Source organism: Azolla caroliniana, unplaced genomic scaffold (assembly GCF_043228905.1).
Source record: "Azolla caroliniana isolate FFs.n. ecotype wild unplaced genomic scaffold, voAzoCaro1.0.p SCAF_18, whole genome shotgun sequence".
NCBI classification, from domain to species: domain Eukaryota; kingdom Viridiplantae; phylum Streptophyta; class Polypodiopsida; order Salviniales; family Salviniaceae; genus Azolla; species Azolla caroliniana.
Window position 1 is genome coordinate 107,816 of NW_028230453.1, and position 24,274 is coordinate 132,089.

General features: G+C 38.2%; 4 protein-coding genes across 5 annotated transcripts; 1 reads left to right on the top strand and 3 right to left on the bottom strand.

Annotated features, from left to right (window-relative positions):
• Positions 1-168: 168 nt before the first annotated feature.
• Positions 169-2,773, bottom strand: LOC147851890 (peptide-N4-(N-acetyl-beta-glucosaminyl)asparagine amidase A-like). The gene has a single exon (XM_087334340.1). It carries the CDS (start codon positions 2,672-2,674, stop codon positions 632-634), a length of 2,043 nt encoding a protein of 680 aa, XP_087190466.1. The 5' UTR covers positions 2,675-2,773; the 3' UTR covers positions 169-631.
• Positions 2,774-7,325: 4,552 nt separating this feature from the next.
• On the bottom strand, positions 7,326-13,514 carry LOC147851891 (O-fucosyltransferase 31-like). Its single transcript, XM_087334038.1, has 10 exons — positions 13,344-13,514; positions 12,830-12,892; positions 12,634-12,721; positions 11,414-11,484; positions 11,240-11,328; positions 10,927-11,130; positions 9,494-9,755; positions 7,980-8,207; positions 7,695-7,892; positions 7,326-7,596 (listed from the first exon to the last, which is right to left on the bottom strand). Exons 1-10 carry the CDS (start codon positions 13,497-13,499, stop codon positions 7,369-7,371), a joined length of 1,587 nt encoding a protein of 528 aa, XP_087190164.1. The 5' UTR covers positions 13,500-13,514; the 3' UTR covers positions 7,326-7,368.
• Positions 13,515-16,741: 3,227 nt separating this feature from the next.
• Positions 16,742-18,649, top strand: LOC147851892 (uncharacterized). Its single transcript, XM_087334463.1, has 2 exons — positions 16,742-16,978; positions 18,326-18,649. The coding sequence occupies exons 1-2, from the start codon at positions 16,876-16,878 to the stop codon at positions 18,469-18,471; spliced, it is 249 nt and encodes an 82-aa protein (XP_087190589.1). The 5' UTR covers positions 16,742-16,875; the 3' UTR covers positions 18,472-18,649.
• Positions 18,650-20,957: 2,308 nt separating this feature from the next.
• On the bottom strand, positions 20,958-23,930 carry LOC147851893 (LIM domain-containing protein WLIM2b-like). Of its 2 annotated transcripts, none has more exons than XM_087334050.1 (6): positions 23,789-23,928; positions 23,538-23,698; positions 23,336-23,420; positions 23,197-23,243; positions 23,003-23,092; positions 20,958-21,583 (listed from the first exon to the last, which is right to left on the bottom strand). In XM_087334050.1, exons 2-6 carry the CDS (start codon positions 23,670-23,672, stop codon positions 21,317-21,319), a joined length of 624 nt encoding a protein of 207 aa, XP_087190176.1. In that variant the 5' UTR covers positions 23,673-23,698; positions 23,789-23,928; the 3' UTR covers positions 20,958-21,316. The 2 variants fall into 2 exon arrangements, with proteins under 2 accessions (XP_087190176.1, XP_087190177.1); XM_087334051.1 differs by having other exon boundaries at positions 21,514-22,509; positions 23,789-23,930.
• Between the last annotated feature and the right edge of the window lie 344 nt (positions 23,931-24,274).

Sequence of the window (24,274 nt, forward strand, 5' to 3'; positions counted from 1 at the left end):
TTTCTAATATAGTGATGGGAGTCTCCAATTAAAAAAATAAGGTAACACCATGATCGTAAAAGGCATCGAGATAGTGCAAAACTGCCTTAACATCAATTTCTGTCATGCACATCCTCCCCGATACATTCTTTTGTGTCCATTTCATCTCATCCTCTTCTACAAAATAACAAACAAGGAATTAACAAATCTCCCAACTAGAATCATCATTACATGTGAGTTGGCTCCTATCTTATGTAGAATGAAATTGTTGTCCTACCACTTGGAAGAGGGAAATAAGGCATAGCAAACATTTGAGTACATTAGCAATGCTATATGTACAATATATCATGAAGCCTGATTGTGCTAATATATATTAGTTATCTAATGAGAAGGACGTCTCAATCATAGATACAATGCTGTACAGTATATCATGAAGCCTGATTGTGTTAATATATATTAGTTATCTAATGAGAAGGACATGGATCCCCTTTGGAAGAGGAAAAGAGGGCTTAATAGGATGCATAGTACAAGGTTATACATTAGAACTTACATCTTAATGCTTATTTGGGTTGGGTGCCTGTATCATATAACACCATGCCATGGCCCATGACGCATACACATCCGTGAACAAAGGGAGGGCATCCAAGTGTTGCTAAACCTTAGAAGATTCACATGCCATATCAATGGAATCAAATAGTATAGAATAATTTCTTGTACTTAACACTCTGTTGTAGCAGCCTAGCGTGTCTCCATAGCGATACTCTTGTTGTAAAGCTCCCACACCTGCAGTCACACTACTCCCAACAACAATCATATTGCCTTCTGCAGCCTGCCAGTTCCTCAAGGATTCAAACGAATACATATTGGCCAAGGATGAGCTTGTGGAACTCTCTTTGTTAAACGCATGCGTGAGGTTGCATTCTTGAGTGTATGTCACGTTATCACCATTGTCAAGTGAACAGTAAAGGTATAAGGGGAAGGTGTGAGTCGTTTGCTGAGAAAAGATTACATTAGAGTCCGCCATTTTTGCCACAACCTCTCCCTTTGTTTGGATGTCTTGAGTGACGATTTGGACGGAGGAATTGTTTTGGAGGAGCATGACATTGTTGAAGCCAAAGGAATAGGATACGTTGGTAAAGATGGTCCCAAAGCTAGAGATAACGTAGCCCGAGAATGAAAGGAATCGCTGTGCATTGGTATGGAACTCGCCATCTAATCCTTGAAAGCTCGAGGTGTCGTGCGATACCAAGGGGGGCACATCGTAGGTTAAAAGTGTGCCCGAGGTTTGCAATGTGCGAGAGTCGAGCCACAGATGAAGGTTGGCACCCAAAAGCCAAGAGCCATCCGCATTCTTGACTCGCATACTGATGGTGTGGTTGTTTCCATCCACGAGCAAGCCAACAAAGGGCGTGAGCTCTATGTCATAGGAGGGCAAATTGAAAGCTCCTATGGCCGCAGCGGGCCTCCAATAAAGGGGATTAATACCCCCCGTGAAGATGGTGGGAAATGGCCAGGCTGCACCCACCACCTGCGTCCCATCATCATCATCATCCAGGAATACCTGTACCTCCCTGAATGGCCCATTCCCCGGCTCAGCACTCAGCAGCCCATTGGCTTCCAAGTAGTCATTGGGCGGATTGGTGTACCAAAACTCATCATTGCCGTGGAAAGAGACGCACACTTCGAGCACGGCTCTCACGATGTTGCTGGGCGGCCTAAACACCACCGTCGCCGTTTCATTCTCGGATGAAACCTGGAGCCAATGGCCTAGCCCAGGGAGTGCCTCCGAATTGGAGATGGGTACAATTAGATCTGCAGGCCCATCTGTAGGGAATGCTGCTGCTGCTGCATTCTTATTATTATTCTCGGCATTATTCAGGGGCCCATCAAACGGGAGCTTCTTATTCAGGGGGCTTGTCAACAGGAGATTGATGTTGCTCTTGCTCTTGTCATCATCAATGCGTGACGCCTCTCCATGGCCATAAACATCATGATGATCATCTGAATGTGATCTTCTATAAAACTCTAATGTAATGTTGATGTGGAAAACGCCAGTGTATGTGCTGTCCACCACATTTGCTAGCTCCAGGACAACATTCTGTGCCGACATAAAGACAGAGAAGAAGCGAGAAACGTCTTTCTTTACTTCCCAATACACGCCTTGGGATGTGGGCTCAGCTGTGCAAGTGCGGAGGATCTCCACGCCACCGAACCACAGGGCAGAGATGCGATCGAATTGCCTCCCCTTGCAGCTTCCGCTCCATTTCAGCACAATCTGGTAATCCTCTGCTGTACTGGTGCTGTTGCTTATACAGTGGGCAGGTGGTCCCGTGTAACTCGCGGTGGCTGGAGGCAAGCTGTACGTGTTGGCAAATTCATGCTGCAGAACTAAAATCGAGCAGTCGGGTACCGAGCCTGTCGTGTCTTCTCTATTAATTGCATTCACAGGCCTAGACACCTCGAAGAAGATGTCAGCAGGACGGATGCTTGGATCTGTATCCTGGTCGTCGTCTTCATGGAGAATAGCAGTGCCACCAAAGCCCATGGAGGAGGAGGAAGGGGGCTTCCTCAGCCGATGGATGAATGTGGTGGTGCTACTAGGGAGGACGGCTCCATCAGAGGTGGAGAGTAAGAATGGTATGCCGCAGAGGATGGAGAAAATGAGGGTGCTGCGATACACTCTGGCCTTCTCCATTGTATACGACAGGATAATAAGGAGGAGGAGGATCTGTGATTGATGGATATGGTGGAGACAAGGTCAGATAGAAACACAGAGACACAGCGAGAGAGAGAGAGAGAGAGAGAGAGGAGACTTTTTAGTCGTGGGAGGGATGGATAGAGGTACAACCACACAGCAGCTCCGTCCCGACGGGAAGGATAAAAGAAGAGTAAAGCCACAACAATAATTATTATTAATAATCACTGGTCTCATTTACATAGATAATCTGAATATCAAACAATGCCTTCCCTTCCCTTCAAAGACTCCATTTCCCCCCCCGTTAGAAATAAGAAGACGTCTGCAGACTGCCAATGTACTTTCCATCAACGTTAATCCCCACTTAAATAACTAGAGGCCCTAGCTCCTAACTAATGGGAAAGTAGCTTCATTTTGAAAATAAATAAATACTAGAGGCCCTAGCGTGTAGTCATTTGTTCATAGCTTGTGTGTGATCCCAACCAATTTCCAACCCAATATGTGAAATGGACAACAATAAAGGCGTGTCACTTTTGGTGGGAGAAATGACAAATGATTTCACGCATGAAACTAAAGTTTGAGCACTATATTTGCTTTACCCCATCATAAACATTGGAAAATTTCAAGCGCATAAACATTGGTTTACTGGATTCTTTACAAACTCAATGTAAAGTCATTCAATACAATATTTTTCTTATTCCTGAATACTAATTGACTGCCCATCATTCATAATAGCAAAGTAGTTATCTCCATTTCTAGAAAAAAAAACCAATAATTAAATGTCCAAGAACAATATGCATTTTCAGCAATGATCCATCCTTCCAATATCAAAGGTGACTTTTTCTTATTTTCTAGCAACCCATCCTCCATGAATTATCGAAATATAAGGATCCATCATGCTTCTTAACATACTAATTCTTACTCTTCTCCTCATGGTCATGCCTTCTTGGTGTAGTGTTGCACAGTGAAGCCACAACCAGTGAAGATTGCCAAAGTCTTTGAACTACAATTCCACTGTAAATTTATCAACCTTATTAATTGTTATTGAGATGTCTTTTCCCAATCCTCGGCTTTGCATTCTTTATTATAATTTATGCCTATATCAAACCCACATGAACAAAGTTCCACCCCCATCTCCAACAACAATATAGAATGAACCCCACTAACATCACCCTCATCAAAGACAAAATCAATAAACTTCTATTAATGGGGTTTGTTCATCCCATCTCCAAAGGCCATGTTATTGAGCTTTATAGTCGTCATTCCGAAGAAGAAAGGCAAGATACATCTATGTATGTGTTGACAATCATAAGGCCAAATTAGCCATATTTGTGACACTTTTTTGTTGCCATTACAAATAGTTTCCTCAATACAAAAGCCGGCCATGAAAGGAATAGGTTTCTCAAAGTCTTGAGCAACTACAACTAGATCCACGTGGTAGTCAAGGATCAAAAGGAAATTGCTTTGATCACATATTGGTGCATCTATGTGCTTGTCATGACGATGTTAAACCTCAAAACAACCCTCATTATGTTCCCACTCATTATCATTGATATCTTTGGGTTGTACAATCCACTCATTTATGTAGGTCTTTCTTGACAATTCAACCACTTATGCCACTTGGGACTATGCTTGGAATGGTACCCCATTCATCGATTAAGCTTGAATCCCCACATGCGTGTGTTTGAAGTAGCAAGGATGACATCGCCATGGCTTCACCGATGCTTTTGGTCTTACCCATTGGTAGTGTATTGGGGATAAATCATCACGTAAGCTTACATTAATTTTATTACTACAAACCCAATGCTGCAAAAATATTGTATGCAACTAAAATGTTGCACTTTGCACAAAAAGTAGGCCATTAGCTTCTATTAGTGGCCAACATTTCTACAAGTACAAGTCCACAATTTGGGCCAAGAGGGAAAGGTACCAGTGACAAATCGCAACCACAATACCATTGAAGCAAAGTCAAGCGTCATTGCGCCAATTATATGTGTATATACATACCATTGATAATGTATGCACGCTTTAACAACTTGACTGAATCGTAATGTTAGACTTGTGAGCAATGAGCTTTCCGGTATGCCACATAATCAGTCTTCATCTCTCCCGCGGACCTTTAAAAGATCTCTCCCTCTTATGGGTTGGGTTTAAAGGGAATGAATCAATGGCTTTCTTCCCTATTGGCTTCTGTTGTTCTACGTGTAGTATTGATTGATGATCTCTCTCACTAATAAATAAGCCAACGCCTTTCTCTTCTATAATTTGCTATTCTGAGATTTCTAAGCATAGAAGAAAGAACTAGATCAATTGAAGATGAAAGAGAAATTCGTAAGCAGTATCAATCTTGGTTTTGTTCCTGTGAAAGTTATTTTCATTCATTTGTCGTGTGTTTCTCGCAAGGTCTACCTGTTTTATGGAACTGTGATGGAATTGGGGGACAGGGCAATAGGCTTCTCAATGCTTTTGTTTTCTGTGTCTCTCTTTGCATACTACACATTCTGGGTTATCATTTTGTTTAGCTCTCTCTCTCTCTCTCTCTCTCTCTCTCTCTCTGTGTATGTGTTTTTAAGACGTGAATGTCGAACAATCTGGGGTTATGTCAAGAAACTTATGCCACATTCTGGGAGTAATGTGAGAATAATCATTTGGGTTTTTAAACATGATGGTCCGAGAGGAAATAGTAACAGGTCTTATACTCCCACAGCCATCATATTTGGTGATGCGCCTATTTTCTAGGCAAAGGCTGCATCACCTTATATCAATATGGAGACCGTACTGGCCAAAAGTAGGTCGTTAGCTTGTTGATATTAGCAGTTGGCTAAACTAGCTAGGGGGGTTTGGGTTCTAACAACCTCTAAGTATGTATTATGTATGTAACTAACGAATATTTGTAAATTGGGCTACCGGGTTCTTTTTTCATGTCAGCGTCTCTCCATGCATCTGCTTTTAATGATTGAAATCATCAAGGTCAAGTCTGCCCATCGCACAGCACAAAGTTACAGAAACTTGTCTCATCATTCAATTATGTATTGGTACAATGGTTTACAACATTTCTATGTAGACCCCCATACGTGATGAAACTGATCATCTTGCATTTATATCCAGTACTGAAGATGATAAGCTCCAAGTACCTTGGTTTTCATTAACATTTGACCACAGGGACGAACATGGCATAGCTGTATTACTGCTGGCAAGAAGCATTGGAAACATATTTATGTAGGATTTTATTTCTTTAAATGCTAGAGCTAATCTGGTTTAATTTTTTGTACAATTTCTTTTTGTTTTGCAGCCATTCGTCGATGAGGACCATTTTATTCATAAGTACGTTCTACCACATCAGTATGCAATCATTATTCCCACATTTGGACTTGTAACTCTTTTTTGTTTCTTGGTTGTATTTATTGGTCTGATTATGCTAAAAAGAAGAAGTCCTAAATCTCACACCCATTAGTTGTTAGAAGATGTATTTTCTTAGTTAAACATGTCATGGGAAGGATCCGACAAGCCTGCCTCTCCGCTTTATGATGAGGACTTCCTGCTCGATAAACGGAAACCTATGGAAGTCTACCACACTCTTGTAACTTTCCCAATAAGTTAATAACTGTAGAATTACGAATCATTTTCTTTACTGATGTGGAAAATCATCAAACTTCTATGTTTTTATTATGAGGCCATTTTTGTATTTTTTTTGCAATCGTTTCTCTCTAAACTCAGAATGCTAAGTGTATAGTTAATGAGGATATTTGTTACCACAAGGTAGTTTTAATCCAACTCTATTTATTTTGGTTGATTATTCTTGAAGATGAGACAACATTTTGAGAATAAATTACTTCATTCTTCTTTCCCTCTTTCATCTTTTAATATTAGAAGCCATTGCATTACCCAAAACATCATTGTGGATTCATGTATAATACAGTCAACATAATCAAGACAGGCATCCAAAATAGTGACGAAAATGATAGGTATGGCATCACCACCAATTAACACATCAATACAATAATAAATAGGTCAGAACCAAATGTTGTTTCCATCCTAAGGTGTGTTCATACTTTGAAGCACAAAGTCTCGATGTGTGAATTAAGGCATACACATATGAGCTCTAGGTCATAACCCGCCTTCACATATTATTATAGACTTGAAGAATTGCACTATACGTTGAGCATGTAAAAACCAAGTGATATTCATCCTTTATTAACCCTTCCTCACATAGCTTACATACCACTTTATTGAAGGAGACCATTTGCATGCATGTCAATGGATGCCATCTACCAATCATGATATGGTGCTCAATGTTGATATGATATTAAATAGATCAACATTGCAAAAAGGATGTCTCAGTAGATTTTTGGGAAGTAATAAATGTGGAAAATGCTGGTATTACTTCTTTGCATTATTTTATTGCCAAGCAAAGTTGGTATTTCCAACTTAGTACAGAGAAAGAAATGCAGGAATTTTCTGGGATTCCTTATTAGCAGAGTATTGTTAGAACTTCAGCATTCTTGTCTAGGTTAAAAAAAGAATGAACAATGAAAGTTAGCGATATCTAAAAACTAGATATATTCTACCTTCTGGACGATGCACACATTATGAACATCCCCACAGTAAAAACAAACAGATGCTCTAAAATCACACAATCACCTGAAAGTACTGACCCATGAATAAATGAATTTCCATTCTCAATCAAAACCATTTTACATTGTTTCAAAACTTCTACTACAAACACAATCTGGTGCTGGATATGTGTATAATGATTGTTTCACTTGACGAGGCTTGACATTGCCTATCCGATTATGGTGACCTTGCTTCACTCGTCCTGTAAATTCTGTCCAATCAATACTTGTATTTAAAAAAACATCAGCCAAGTGTATCAAATCAGGCCGTATCGTCTTTTTAACACCTTCATATGTACGATGACCAACCTAAAACACAAACCACCAAGACATAAACACCTCCACAAGAATATAACACATCTTCTTAGAGGCAAATGAGAAAGGAGGAAATGTAGTCCTACACTTACCAAAGCATTATGCATGTTGCCAGGTGAAGCTGAGATGAAAACATCACTATTCAAACTGACATAGTAGTCAAGGGCTGCCAATTGTGATGCTTTATTTTTAAATGCAGCTATCTCTTGGTGTGTAGTCAGACTGTATTTGGTTTGCATATACGGAAACAGCTGTCTCAGGCCAGCCATTCGTGGCTTTCCTCCATACACCTGTGCACAAACATTATTGAATAAATTGTGAATATTCTCAAAGAGTCAGGTACGAAGAGCAGAAAAAAGAATCTTAGAGAAAAACACCTTGTAAGATGCCACATAAAGCCGGGTATTGTTGGTGAACCCTAGAGCAGCTAGCATCAGGCCAACCTCTTCAGGTGTAAGAGGGCATTTTCCATGCTTGCGGAGCTCCACATCATTGTGCCGAGAGTTGGAAACCCTTCCTTGCCATAAATCCCTCCTATACTTCGCCATTGCCATTTGCTCTATTCTCCCGCCACCAAAGTCACACGCTGAATGGGCAACCATATCCTGAATGAGAATGTAATAGCATTAAACGTTAAATCAGTCACATATGAATTAAACATATGACAGTTGTATCACTGGCTATTATGTTGCTGAAATACTGTGGGAAGCTTCACTCTAGTGCATTTAACATATATTTCAAATGAGGTTAGCCGGTTCATCAAACAAACTGAGAAACATACACCAGCTATGAGGTGGGGGGAAACACGCATAGCAGTATTAAATAGCATTGCAAGTTCCCCTAGCTTGACATGGGAAAGTCAGATCAAAGAATGGCTTGGTGAACTACATAAAATGAACGGGGAAAACATGTTATCAAGGAGACACAATGAGACTAGAAAGATTCATTTCAGTACAATATTTCACAAGGCATTAGGCAAAAATAACATAAGAATAATATCGAAGTGCTCTTCGTATCTAAAATAATGCATAATCGTATAAGGATCCCTAATTGACGCAATATATATGTGGGAATACTGTTACATCGTGGTACATCTCTCTTTCCACAAGGAGCCATCATCTGCCATTTAATTTTACACAAACATACACCTTACAGAAACCTGATCATCACACCAGAAGCCCAATTTGCCATTGTTACATGGAATGGCACTGCAGGGATATTCCATGTAACAATGGCAACTGTTCTCCTGAAATTTTAAAAAAACTCTGTTGACATATTTCTCTTGATATACTGAGGAACTGTGATGTAGTTAGTGGGCACCACTCTGTCTCGTTTTCACAAAACACTAGGGGGTTCCATGAGGATCCTTAACGTTTATTCATTACATAACACTGGTTGGGTTTGAAGGCAATCCATGCAACTTTTAACAGAGGATGACAGGAGACTGTCAATCTTAGCCATCAAACTGTCCAGCAAAAAAGACAATAGATAATGAACATTTAAAAAAATATAAACGTTCCAAGTAATAGACGAGAAGAAAAAAGTTTCCATGACATCGTGGTAGTGATCTGTATCGACAGTTTGACGGTATCTCATTCCTTAACAACAGAGGTGATACCTTGGGCTTTGTGAACAGTTTACTATGGTCAAGAGATTTCGAATCAATATCCTAGTTTCAAGTTTCCTACTTTAGCAATGGATTGAAAGCACATACATGCCTGTACCCATCTGTTTTTCACTTCAGACATCATCCTGTTCCTGTTCCTGTTCTACGTGTATCATATTGTTTCATGACCAAAAAAGACAATGTCCTTTGAGATTAAAGATTCAGGGAAAATATTCCTCTGATGCAATCTTACCAAAAAAATACTGACTGGATAGGCAGGCATACCTTGTCAAACCGTAAATGTAGAGCTAAAAACTTCCCTGACAGCATGACACTCTCCCCTTCAAAAACTGGTTTCCAATAGATCTCATTATTTTTTGTGCCTGTCGACCGTAAACGATCAATAATAAGATCACCGGTTTTTGTTATCTTATCAACAAATCGCAAAGCGTGAAAGTTCACTTTGCAGCGCAACTTCTGGATGTGTGGAGGTATTCCATCATAGGCTAATCTATGAGAAAAAGGCACCACTGCTGCAATGCCATAACTGCGAAAATTCCCATTTCAGATCCATGAGAAAAACGTATCACATCGACATTGGGCATTATGATTGCTTTTCAGCTATAATGTGAGAAAGTTGACACGCATATTGTGCATACACAAAATCCTATATAAACAGTAAGACCCCTTATACCCATGCACAGCATCTAAATATTTTAATTCACGGGTATGAGGGGTCTTATTGGTTACATAGAAGATGGCAACGTGACAAAGAAGCAAACATAATGCACAGATTTCGATCTTATAAATTAATGCCTTACAATCAGCATTCATGAGAATTTCAACACCATGCATGAGAATTAAGTCAAATACAGCAAAGGTCAGAGAAGGCATGGATTATAGGTTCAAACTTCAGGAAAAAATTGTTGACCCAATCCAAAAACTGGTCACCTGATCCACCCAAGATGTGGAAAGGACGATATAACTAGGCTTGGTAGATTTTGAACCTGACTGATTACCACAGACAATACTTCTTTCTAGAGAACAAGTTCAAATGCAAGGACACATATGTATGGATAAAACTGACTGGCTATAAAAGCAATTATTGGAAGAGACCATGCATTTCTTCCTGGAGTGTAAACTGGTATATGGCTGGACCAAAACAAAGCCATTGGACGGTGGTGTTGCAAGGTTGAGGCCTCTGAACAACACGTAGTAAAGTTCAAAACACCAATGTCTCAACAATGACACAGGAAATATCTCAAACTCTAAACGAAGTAAAAGATTTTGCAGCCATATTAATATGTGCATATATGACCTATTTTCCGAATCTCCATGGCTTTGGATCCGATTCAATACCTCCTCTGATAATTCCTCTATCTATATAGAGCTATGACTATAAAATTTGACCAAACACTCCAAGAAATTTTGTATTGTTGTAGGATTGCATTTATAGTTCTAATAAAAGGTTTCACAATGTCATGAGAAAAACTCACAAAAAGAAGCATAAGAAGAAAAATAGTATGCCTGCATACGGGAAAATGTGGAATGTCGTTGTTGAGAATAAATACCTCAATAATAATCAAAACTCAAAACTCCGAGCAAACAGAAAAATGCCTTGGGAGAGTGAGGCATATCTTTTGTAAAATTATATGTTCATAATAAATCATATGGCATCAAAGAAGAACGTTCAATGTACTTCCCACTTGACAACTTACTCTCGTATAACAGGCAGAACGTTGTCAATGAACCAATTGGGTGGTGCTCGCGCAGGTGTGTTTTTCACTCTAGTTGCCCGAACACCTGTAGCATAGTACTCTCGTGAACTCCATGAATATTCACTCGGAAGTTCCTTGACTATAGGCACATCGTGCTCTAAAGTCTTGATAAAATGATCCACATCAAAAATATCAGCAAATGAGCTGTTACAAAATTGCTACAGATTAAGACGTGTCTAATAAATGCAAACCAAGTTTCCGCAATGAGAATCTTCTGTGCATATGTACAAACTTTAGCATTAAGAATAATTACCTAGAATCTTGCCAAAATGGATTCACATCGAACTGTGGCAGAACAAAGGTCACACCCAAGAGTTTGGCAACGGCAACTGCATCACATATCTGCAGCCATTACCACTGGACGCAAATAAAAAATGAAGATGATAAATCAAAAAGGCTCCAGCTACACATATGTTATACAACTTACAGCTATGCGTTGTTGATTTAGACCACCCTCCAAGAAAACTTGTAGAAAACCAGACCTATTTTCTGCAGGGACTATATATAATCCATAGAAAGAGGAATTTGATTTACAATTAATTTTTCAAAAAGTTGGCAAAAGATAAGATTCAAACCAAACAATTTTACCTGAATATCAACATAAAAATTAGACAATATGCACATTACAACAAAGATCTTATGCTGATGCTTTCTCAAAAAAGCTTACATTACATTTCGGGGTTGGAATTATGATATATAAGCACTAATTGAATAGTTTACTGGTATATAAGGTCTAAATTGAATGAATAAAGTACTGGGTAAAGAAAAATCCTATTTCCTATGTTAGAAGCCTCTCTTACATAGCTATTTAGAAGGAGATAATAATCTCTGCATTTGGCAAAAGATGTTGGACAAACAGATACCTTTTTTTATGACTATCCTGCAAATTTGCTGTAAACTTTGGACTATATAATTCATGGGTTACAGGTTAATGAACAACTACAATGGATAATAAGTAGGAACATCCATGCCTGAAACTGGAAAGCTGTAAGGGTTTAGGGTTTAGGGTTTACATTCATGGTTTATAGCATATATGCTGAAACTGGAAAGCTGTAAGCCAACGACGTAAGCCATGTCTATTCATGCTATTCATGTATATATATCCTAGATAACAAGACCCATGTTCGCCATCATCAGTGCTTATTGCATTCTAAAATTTCCCGCACAAGCAACTCCATCCCGCACACAAAATGTCAACAACATATATTGATCAACATGGAAACTGTACGGTAAAATGGTAAGAAAAGACTATATATATTCTCCTTCCACCTAAAGGACTTCATAAGAAAAATAAATTTGACACAAAGAAAAGCATGCTCTATTTACTCTCTATTGCCTACAGTTATCTTCATCATGAGTGAGAGAAACTCACTTAGCAAGCTGGTTACTGGTATTACACTCCACCCACAATTTAAAAGTACAATGAAGTCTATTACATGCTATTTCTAGAATGTAAAAGGTCTTCATCATGAGTGAGAGAAACTCACTTAGCAAGCTGGCTACTGGTATTACACTCCACCCACAATTTAAAAGTACAATGAAGTCTATTACATGCTATTTCTAGAATGTAAAAGGTCATTTCCTGCAATAAGTAATGGCTTTCCAATGAAAAGAATGAAATGGTATGTGTGTGTTCAGAAGACATACAAGGGATAGTGGGTTCATTATCTACGCAAGGGAACCAGATTTTGCTATCTTGTAGTGGTGACCAAAGATCTACAGGTTCTCCGTCTTGCTGTATTAATTAAACAAGAGAACGTCAAACAATCAAATTTCACAACCAAAACCCACATAGTCGCATAGAGTATATTAAAGATGTTGAGACACGAAAGAAATAACTTACACTGCGTGCATCAGCTGCACCCCTCATCAGAGACTCGTACATTACTTTAGGAGGTTTCCATTCCTAGAGAATAATTATGAGTAAAACAAGAGGGTATTATAAATTTAGTGATCCTGTCATAATCAATCACCGACATCATGTATTTATCTACTTATACTTTTTATGCATTATTTATGATGATGTGAAGAATCGAAACTACAATAACCCTGCTATGATTAGATCGCTGGAGCTAAAAGGGAACATATTATCAACATTGTCGATGAAGGTGATTTGCCACTGCGTCTGTGGGAAAATATGCAGAGTAAAAAAAAGTGCATGGAAGCAAAGACGAGAAATGGCAGATGTAAAACTACATGTCAAATTTCAAATGCAAGTAAAAATGGAAAATGGCAAAACGAGCGGCAGCTCGTTCCAAACCTAAACCCTAAGAAATTGGAGGAGAAGACGATATTATATATATATATATATATATATATATATATATATATACGTATCGAGAGAGAGAGATGCTTACAGAGAACAGAGACGGCATGTGGCGTCCAAGAGGCTGGACGAGTAGATCCGGCCAGAGAGAGGAAGGGGTGAGGAGGAGCAAGGCGAGAGAGAGGGAGAGGATGGAGGAGAGGCCACGATCCCCACGTGCAATCTTCCGCGATGTGGATGTCTTCATTTCTTCTCTCTGGAGGAAAACAAACTAAACTAATGCGAAGATCTTCGCGGACCAGAGCAGAGCAGAGCAGAGCAGAGCAGGGAGGACTGAAGAAAAGAAGAGAAAAGCCTGGAGTGGAGTTTGGGGGGGTAAACGTCATATCTATTATCAATCATTTATGTATTAATTACTTGCTCTTCAATTGTGTAATCTGTCTCCTCCTCTCCCCGTCTTCATTTTTCTCCTCCGTCTCTATACATTGTACATATATCAATACATATATGCTTATATAACATGCATACTCTCTCGATCGATCGACCTCTTTATTGTCCGCAACATTTCCATGAAATTTGTGGTCAAATGAGTGGTCTTCCGTGGGATGATTGCATCTAACACACATACATGCAATAATGCAAGAAGGAAACAATAACTCCGAAAAAAACTAGGAAACGAACATTCACGTATCACTAACTACCAACAAACACGTGTAGCAACTCTTCAACAGAGTCACACAATATCCCATCCTCCATTGTCTATGATTTGCAACTATTTGGTGTCCTCTCTTTTGTTCTCTTCCACCAAGCTCATCGTTGATGTTATAGTGAGAAACACATGGATGTTAATGTTCGTGTCGTGTGAGAACCATAAATGTTAACACCTATTAAATTGCATGGAACTAGTGCACAATTGGCAATGTTGCATAAAAAAACATGTACACATGTGGTGTGTCCCCGTTGATCATGAGTTATCGGCCTTAATAACGCATCATATGAATGTCATTGTATTATATCCCTAAAAGGGTTGAACTTGCAATAGCGTGTGTTATGAGATGGCCTTCAACACCTATGGGTTGCCGGATTCATTTTTGCAAATAAATTCCAATTGGAAGCATCACAAAGTATGGGACTCGTTGATCAACGCATGTATTATGCACTCATAATGTAGGTGAGGATAGTGCACTAATATTTACAAACATAAGGGTATGTTCACTAATGTTAGATAGGGACTAATGTGATTGGATAGAAGGAATGATAGGTGCATGCACTATCACGGTCCTCGCAACCAATGAATGGAGAGTATTTTAGAAAAACACATCTATTCAAAGGGGCCTAGGAAGAAGTACAAATGAGAGGCCTAACTACCCTCGTAAATCATGTTACATTGGATGGCTCAAGTCTCGAGACACCAGTGGTGCGTGTTTAGCCTTTGGTTGCGAGTCAGAGTCACATTTGCGACTATTGTATTACCTATTATAAAGTACTGGTCATCCTAATATACATTGGTATGGGACATTGGTGGTAGGTTGACTATGTCCTCATCATAGGTCAGGGGTGGTTGGGAGAACATATTTTTCTATCCAATTTATTTCTCCTTTATTTAACTTTAAATTAAACTAGTAATAAACTCTTAACAACATGAACAAATGCAAGAGTTTAGACCAAAGAAATAAAAGTTGTGCACCATGATACACATAACTCGTACCGAAGAAAGCAAATTAGGGCTATGTGATTGACTTTTCCCGTTGATGTTTGTGAATCATTAAATCTCTGATTTTTTATTGGATTGTGATTCAAATCACCAATCGCGTGTTTGGATGGCTTACGACCTTATGTCTATGGTTCGGAAATGGTTATCTATGTTAGGAACAATCCCATCGAAAACCAAGCTCCCTCATCGCATGATCACTTAAAATAGAGGCAAACACCACAAAATTAGAAGTGGTCAACAATTGTTTAGTACACATTCTATTGTGGACTCATTGAAGCTAGATTTCGTCAAGCCATTGTCGAGGAAGGATGATCTTTAGGCTTTTAACAACCATGCATGCCAAGAATGCTTGTGTACCATTTTGTCTACATGTGTGTAATTGTTTGAACTTTGGATGTAGATCAAAATTGAACTTTTCTTATAGTAACTATAGCCCATGAATTTTTCGATCACATATGATCTTACTATTAGGATTCATAACAATATTAGAAACTAGACCATTAAGATCACGTTTAGGATGCATTTTCTTGGCATCCTCAAGATAAAGGCAACATGCAATGCAATGCTAGCAAATAGACGAGCATATGGCAATTTACTTTAGCATTTACTTGATGTTGTGTTTAGGGAAGTGCATAATGGAATTTACTTTAGCATTTACTTGATGTTTTGATATACATATATATATATGTGTATCAAATTCTGGGTCATTGTTAAATAAACAAACTTGAATGATCAGCTTGTTATGAGACATGTACTTATATTTTACAATGGGAGCATGTTGCTCTTTTCCATATATTGAAAATGACACAATGTCTTTAAATATGTACCTAGTTAATGGCTAGGATCACAAATGATGCATTCTCAAATAGTTGATATGGACATGATAAATGAATATCGACATCGTCAACAATTCTACTAATATATGTCCACAAATTGGCCTACAATGTAATGGTACTAGTTATGTATCTCAACCACAATACCATATAGAAAGCAGAGTCAAGAGTCATTGCACCAACCGTATGAGTACATTGATAACATTAAGAACGTATGCATGATTTAACATCTCCATTGAATCGTATGAAAGTCTCGTGAGTAATGATCTTATTGGTCTTTCGATCACATGAGCTTTGAATCCAAGTATTTAATGTTATGCTACCTTTTAATGTTAGGTCCTCATTGGAAAATTTTAGACATTGGAGTGAAAAAGATTTATTATGTATTCATGTAGTAAGATACAAGCTAAACTAGTGGCCATTTCTACAGGTACTAAAGCAACACAATTGTCAACCACCATGGTGCTAAAACAACAAAATACTCCTTCGACATTGTATCTATTATTTTGGTCTTTCTTCAAAAAGCATTAGCACACAACCCCACATGGTTATGTGTTGCCTTCTAAGTACCTTACCCTTGTAGTATGTACGTTATTAGAGCGCCAACTCTAAGCCCTTTGGTTCAAGGTTCAACTGTCACGCTTCCTTTTTCCCTTAATTTACTAGATGCCATTGTGGAATATTGGGGTTGAACGCTTGACTTTCTAGTCTCTACGGACAACCTTGGCAATTGAGCTACAACCATATGCGTGGCACACGCCACACGCGTGTCTCCAAGCTCAAAGGGAATGAGAAGGAATGCTTCCTCTTCTACATACATATATGATATTCTCATCTCATGTACATGTAAAAATCAATCGTTTTGAATCTTTTGATTTGGATACATACATACTTCCTTTTTATTAACCTTTTATTTACATACATACATATGTATCCTTCATTAAAACTAGAGGGCGAGAGGAGAGAAAGGTAAGAAAGACAGACAGAGAAAGAGAGCGTTTTAGGGTTCCCTTCGTCCAACGAACGACCTTCATCGTGTTACCTCGTCTTTTAGCAGTAGCCATAGTCTCACAGCCATGACGTTGGTACCTGCGAAGATCGTACTGTCATACATTGGAGGGTCTATGATTATCTCATACGCCGTCTGGGACCTCACCCGCCAGAGGAAGATATTTGGAGGTATGTCTCTGTCTCTGTATCTAAACAACTCTAATCTTCTCTTAGATACTGCGTGCGTGCGTCTTTGCATGGATCGTCGATTTCGGGCTTTATGAATGTCTCTTTCATAAATTACTGGTATGCTAGATCTCTTTAAGACGAACTACAGGATATTCACTTCTATCCAGAGTGGGCTTGCAGTATCGCTACGATGAAGTTCTTTATGTGCAATATGTATAATACCGGGAATTGGGAAGTTAGAGGTCGAAGAAGGTTAAGAGTAGGTCCATTAGTCTCGGTTGAACCAGATGGAAAATCCATGCTGATATGGTAAAGAATCATTTCGCATGCCGAAAGCTGCATGTTGATTTGGCACACTGTCATTAAACCCATGGGAATTGTTGAGACGAGATAGATTTAACATAAGAAGTGAACCATGTTGCTGGTAAGGCTCAAAGGAGAGAAATCAATGTAAATGCCATTTCATTTAGCTGCCACATGAGTGGTTAAATCCCCAACCTTCTAGTTGCGTGGGAGTTTGAATCACCTTTAACTAGTGTTCAGCCTTAGGAAAATCATAGTTTGGATATGGGTGGCTTTAACTTTATCTATATAGCTATATAAATGGCTAGCCACTATGGTGATGAGCCATTTAGCACCCATAACTAGAATTTAGCTAGTGAGCAGTTTTAAGCAGGATCAAGGCTAGAATGCTGATATCTAACTTAGGTATATTTAGGTGTGTAAAGAGCTTGCTGCCCTTCCGCATGTTTTCTTTTAAAGAAAGGAAACCATCATAGTTTATAAGAAAGCACAAGCCCTTTGGAAATTAAATTATGAGGGGTGAATTAAGATTAGGGTGGATACTGTATGGCTGTGAACCTACACCTAATATGGTATATATATAGGGCTAGTTATTTTTATACACAACACCTTATGGGAATGATTCAACACTCCTACACTATAAACTCTATCTAATTGGGGATCATTCATCACTCTTTAATGATGAATCTCCTCCATGATAAACTCTTAACCATAAGGTTTGAAATTGTGCTAACTATTTGTGTTCATCATTAAAGTGAATTCATTAGGATAGTGCAGTCCTAACTAGTAGTCCCACGTGGCATTCGATGAATGATTCATCACTCTTTAATCATCTATCTTCTCCACGATAAACTCTATCTATTAGGTGGATCATTCATCATTCTTTAATAATGGATCTCCTCCTTGATAAAATCTAAGCTTTAAGTCTTGAAATTGTTCTAACCATTTGTGTTCAGCAGATTAATGAATTTGTTAGGATATTACAGTCTTAACTGGTACTTTGACTTGGCATTTTTTTATAAGATTACTTATGTTTCCTGGTAGGTACTATACCTCGAACATCAACGAAAGAATGGGAGGAGGCGACATTGAAGAAATTTGATGAAGGTTGGCCTCGTGTGGCTGGGCCACCTGTTGTCATGAATCCTCAGAGAAGACAAAATTACAGGATCGTCAATACGCAGGAATAAACACGGTGCAAATCCTTCAGGATTTAAGAGTAAATAATCACATGAAAGAGATTGGCATTCTTTTTTTAACCTGAAAATGATTGTATGGATTTCCTTTAAATCGTTTGTGTGGATTTTGAAACTTTCATGTTCATGCACAAATTGGAAAAATAAGTAGAGAAACTTTCATGTTCGACCATCTAAATACGTATGGCAACTGATTCCATATTCCAAGACGAAAAATATCAATAAGCTTGCAGTCTCATGAGGTGATTGTAATGCCACACATTTTGGATCTTAGTATTTAGCTGGCTTATCATTATGGAAACGAAACACTAGTAACGATCCTGCATATCTTGATCCTTTGATGCTGTAACATGGGTATAGTCTGTACATTGAATCAGGAGTTTGAGAGGAAATTATTCACGTGGATGCAACGTGCACATTTTAATGGTTGTTTTGAGGTAGGCTTGTTTTGATGTGTTCATTAATTTGTTCAAATTTGTCATTGACATATAAAGATAGCAAGCACTTCACAGAAGTTATATAGATGTACACACATATATGACATATACATCTCAATGTCAAACATTAGACGAATTTGACAGCATTTCTTTGCTATTTTTCACAATGGAAGCGACTAGGGGGACAATAACTAGATCAAAAGTGCATTTGTTGGTATTCTTTTGATGCACATATGGTGTATGTACATTACACAACTCATTCTTTGATACCCTTGTGAAATGCTCTGTTTGTGTTATATTACCATTTGTAAAATGAGAATTTATGGGCACATCTGCATCTGTTGCCTTACCCTGAATTAATTAGAACTTCACCTCTACTTGCAATACTTAATGAATAGGGGTTATCACTGCTATTTTTGTTTCATAAATTCCTGTTTTTTGTCGTATAACTTTTTTCGTCAACTTCGCTTTTTTTATTTAGCAACTTCATGCATAGTTTATTTTTGCTGTGTTGCTAAATTACCCCTATGATTCTGATAGTAGCAGGTATTATTAGTTGATAGGTTTTGGGTTTGTGAAGCCAAAGTCTATGCATTAAGTAGCTCTAAATATACAAGCAATCAATCAACTTTATACATGAATGACATTAATTTTCACGATGAAGGTATAAAGTACAGTACTATAATTTGATATATTGTTAAAAAAACTGCAGCAATCTAGTAGAGCCATTTACATATTTATAAAATTGGATATGGTTTATAAATACGAATTTAGGAGTTTGGGCTTATTCTTTCTAGTTGTAGTTAGGATATGTTATTTTAACTAATGGATATTGAGGTCTCATGCTTCTTTTTGTCATTGCTATGAAATAGGCATTAAGATAAAGACCAACCATTCAAATTCACTCATGAGTTCTATTTAAAAGTGTTGCAGCATTATAATATTACTGGTGTTTCTGTGAATAATGGCTATTTGAATATTCACGTCTCACTACCTACATCTTATGAATCTAGGAGTCACTTTGCGATGTGTAGGTTATGAGACATCATTGCTTTTTCAGCATTGCTAATCTGCAATGTGCATATTGGAGTATCCAGATATGTATGAGCATCAATGATCAAGTATGGTAATCATGTAAAAACAACTCACATATCTTGAAGCAGGACCTAAATGGATGTTGCATTGCATATATTAAAACACCTTCACAGCTTAAGAAGAGATATCTATATGCTAAAGAGGAATGAACTAAATGGAAAACGGGAATTCATCTTCAACAAGAAAATAAATTGGGCTCCACATGAATAGATTTGATCTGGCATTCATCTTCCAGAAGAAAATAAATTGGACTCCACATGAATAGATTTAATCTGGCTTTCATCTTTCTAAAAGAAAATAAATTGGACTCCACATAGGTAGATCTGATCTCGCATTCATCTTCTAAAAGAAAATAAATTAGACTCCACACGAATAGATCTGATCTGCATTCATCTTCCAAAATAAAATAAATTGGATTCCACATGAATAGATTCGATCTGGCATTCGTCTTCTAAAAGGAAATAAATTGGACTCAGATGAATAGATTTGATCTGGGCATTTCACAAAGACAATGATTTCTCCCTCTCAACATTTGTCGCTTGAGGCTCTGTGACCAAGTCAACATAACATAGAGGCCCACAAACCAACATGCACATAATGGTTATTTACAATAGACTATTGTATTAAGTAATAATTCAGGCACTCAAAACATCCAAGAAATTCAGCAAAAGTTGCAGATGAATCTAATTTCCAAAGACAGCATTTATTCTGAACCTTTACAGAAGAAAAGAGTAGGTACCACAAATTAATCATACATACGTGCAAATGGATGATATCTCCACGGACAGAGAATGATTATTACTTGGCACTTCTTTATCAAGATAACAGAAGGCTGTCCTTTTTCTCTTTTATCCTGTCTTTTCAAAAGTTGCACTAACATTTCCTTCTATTTCCCAAAAACAATTGACCCAGTCAACAAAAAATGAAATCTCCTAAAACATTACCAAGGAGCAAACGCAACCATTTCGTTTTATTTTATTTCCCAAAATATCTTGAACATATATAACAGAAGAAGATAGACCACTTCTGACTGATAGCAATATTTACTATACACATGCCTGATGGTCGGCAGAAACACATTTTAGGACATTTCACAATGGAAAGTAAGTCACAAATCCAATGTTTTGTTTTCACATTTTCCGATTGATGTTTTTTTAGGAGAGGGATATGCAATTCTTAGGTTGCCTGCCCAAAAATAAATAGCTCATGCCAAAGATATATTCAAAAGAAGATGGCAAACAATCAAAACACACCTAATCTAAGGAGCTTGATCAAGTGGAACCGGACCAACAACAATGTGGACGTTTTTATTCTTTTGTAGTACCAGATGCAGGTATGAGAGGGGGCTCATCATGACGAGGAGAAGCCGGAGAGGATGCCAACTGAGGAATCTTTGCCGATGGAAGCTTAACAAGAAGCTGGCTATAATTACCTTTCTCCTTGAAGAGTTGCTTGAAGTGGTGCTTGCAATAGAGTCTTCCCTCCATGGCTGCATAGTTTGATGGGCTTATGGAGCAACCCCCTTGTAAACACTTGAAACATGCCTTATGATAGGACACACCCTCCACACTCACCTATATAATAAAAAATAGAACACCAAAAATATGATAGAAAGCAAGGCCGTGATTATATGGAGAGTTTAAATCAACGCATGGATGCAGTCATAAAGTTTTTACTTGCATGAAGGAAGCAAACAAGAAATTTCCTTCAAGAAATCAAAGATCTGAGAGATTTTCTGTAGCCATGGGTCAATATTCAGCATTTTAAAATCCTCACCCTCTCAGGTGAAGAAATAAATGAGTGAATTTTCAAGCATATGTTTGCCATGTATTCCATTTGAAGGCTAAAAGTTACATCACTATTCAAACTCAAGCCTGAAAATGCTGACCTCCTTTGCCCTCTCCTGCACACCCTACCACTGTAGACACGATGGAGAAGATGGACAAGAAGGTCATAGATTCAGAATGCAGATACTTTTGCAAATACATCAGACCCTCAAAAAAAGAGACTGATGGGACATGAGAAACATGAACTCTTTGCTTAGCATAATACGTGACACCATATCTTTTAGAAACTTAAGGGTAATCATGAATCGAATGTACAAAGAAATTGATTAAACCAATTTTCTTTTGGTAAAAAATGAGATCAGAACATGTGGGGCAAATGAACAGAGAGGTGTGTACTTCTTTAGTTAAAAAGCTTCATAAACCAAAGTGGGAAACTGTGTGCCTGGTGATTGAAGCTTGCACTGGAAGAACAAGTAATTCAATTAAAACTAATGTATCCTTCTTGAAGACAATATCTCTGGGACTGAGAACCACTTCTCTTGCATTTTCAAACTTCCATGACATCTTCCATACAATATATTATATACCTCCAGGCTCCATATACACCTTCCTTCTCAGAGGCAACCATCCGAGCAAGAAATTAATCCATACTCCGCACCAGGATTCCAATAGGAGTTCAGCAATCTTCCTTCTCACTTCCAACAAAACACCTCCTGATATCACTTAGGAAGATTGATGCATTAAATTTAAATATTATCCCTCCAATCAATAGAACTTAAAGTTCACTTCCAACAAAACACCTCCTGATATCACTTAGGAAGATTGATGCATTAAATTTAAATATTATCCCTCCAATCAACAGAACTGAAAGTTATGATGAAGAATGTTCTTCACGAGGGATTTTGAAAATTGTAGATCCTCTTTCAGAAGGTCATCTTCCAAACTTGTGATGACAAACACATGTTCCACTCAATGATAATCCTAAACAAAGTTCCCAGAAGATCTTGTCGATTGCAAAGTCATTTATAAAGCCATGAAGGAAAATCTGAGATGGATTTCCAAAAAGCAGTTATTTCTCCTCTCACCTATGGATACATAATTTAAATATCGTCTTTTCCCACTCATTGCTGATGGACACCTTGACATCCAGACCTTCTTCTGCGATTTATACCCACAATGCATCTCAGAATATGGAACTAAGCTCACCTTCTCCAAGGGATAGACTGTTTTGCTACAAGAGATGCATTTATCCTGTGTGCCAAACTTGAACGAAGAAAGCTTGCTTGGGGCTCTTTGCTGCATCAGTGTATTAAACAGAGAAGAAAAGTGTGTGAGATAAGATAAAAACTCAACCATGAACAAAAGCAAAAGGTAAAGAGAACCCTGTGTGAATTATATACCAGTCCAGGGACCTGGGTAGCAGGATAGATTTTATTCACAGGAGATACTGCCAAAAAAGGTTTCTGAAATGATTCAGTTTTTTCCAACATTTAGAGCTCATTAGGCATACAGAGAAACGATGGAGAAAAAGTAGAGAACCTGATGCATCAGGGATCTTATTAGATATAAGCTGAAAATGAGGTTCACAATAAGGAGAGCCTTCAAAGAATGAATAACCATCTACCTGCTCACATAGACAGGAGAGGAAATAAGAGAATCTCTCTATCTGTGTCTCTCTCTAACAATAAAGAAGGAAAGGGAGTTTTGACATGAAACTCTCTCTGTTCTGAGCACTACTTACCAGAGGCTTTTGGCATCTCTTGCATTTGAAGCAGGATTGATGATATATTGAGCCATCCACAAGGAGCTCTTCGCTGAAGCTAAAGATAATCTTCTCACACACTTTGCACTTGGGGTGCTTTCCAACGAAGGCCATAACTTATCAAAAACGAAACCCCAGATCTGTCCGAGTAATGGAGGAACAATGACAAATTACTAGTGACGGAAAAGTGTGATTGAGAGACGCACATAAAATCAAAGCAGATAACTGACCTGAGCAGAGAGGCAATGCCAGAACCGCTTAGATCCGAGATTTTTCTTCTCTGCAAGGCTCTTTTTGTATGCTTGTACCTCCTCCTCCTCCTCCTCTTCTTCTTCTTCTTCTTCTTCTTCTATTCTGCCCTTTAGCTGCTGTGATGATCCTGTTCTCTCCTTTCTGCTTCTTCCGGAATGTTTCTGTTTCCTCTGGTTTTCTAGTCTCTTATGCTGCTGCTCTGCATAAATATTGCGGACCAATCACATTCGCCCACGTGTTTTCGTTGTTCTCTCCATTTTTTAGAATCCTTTTTACTTCCAAGTTCCAATACATACATATTATGTATGTACGTACTACGCATGTATTTGTATAGTATGTACGTATGTATTTACGTATAGAAAAGATAGCACTAGTTTTGCCCACGCATATTCTTCTACCGATCTTCTCCTATGGTTGTGGAGTGGTTATGTATGGGTTAGGGGACAAGACTTATCACACATTGA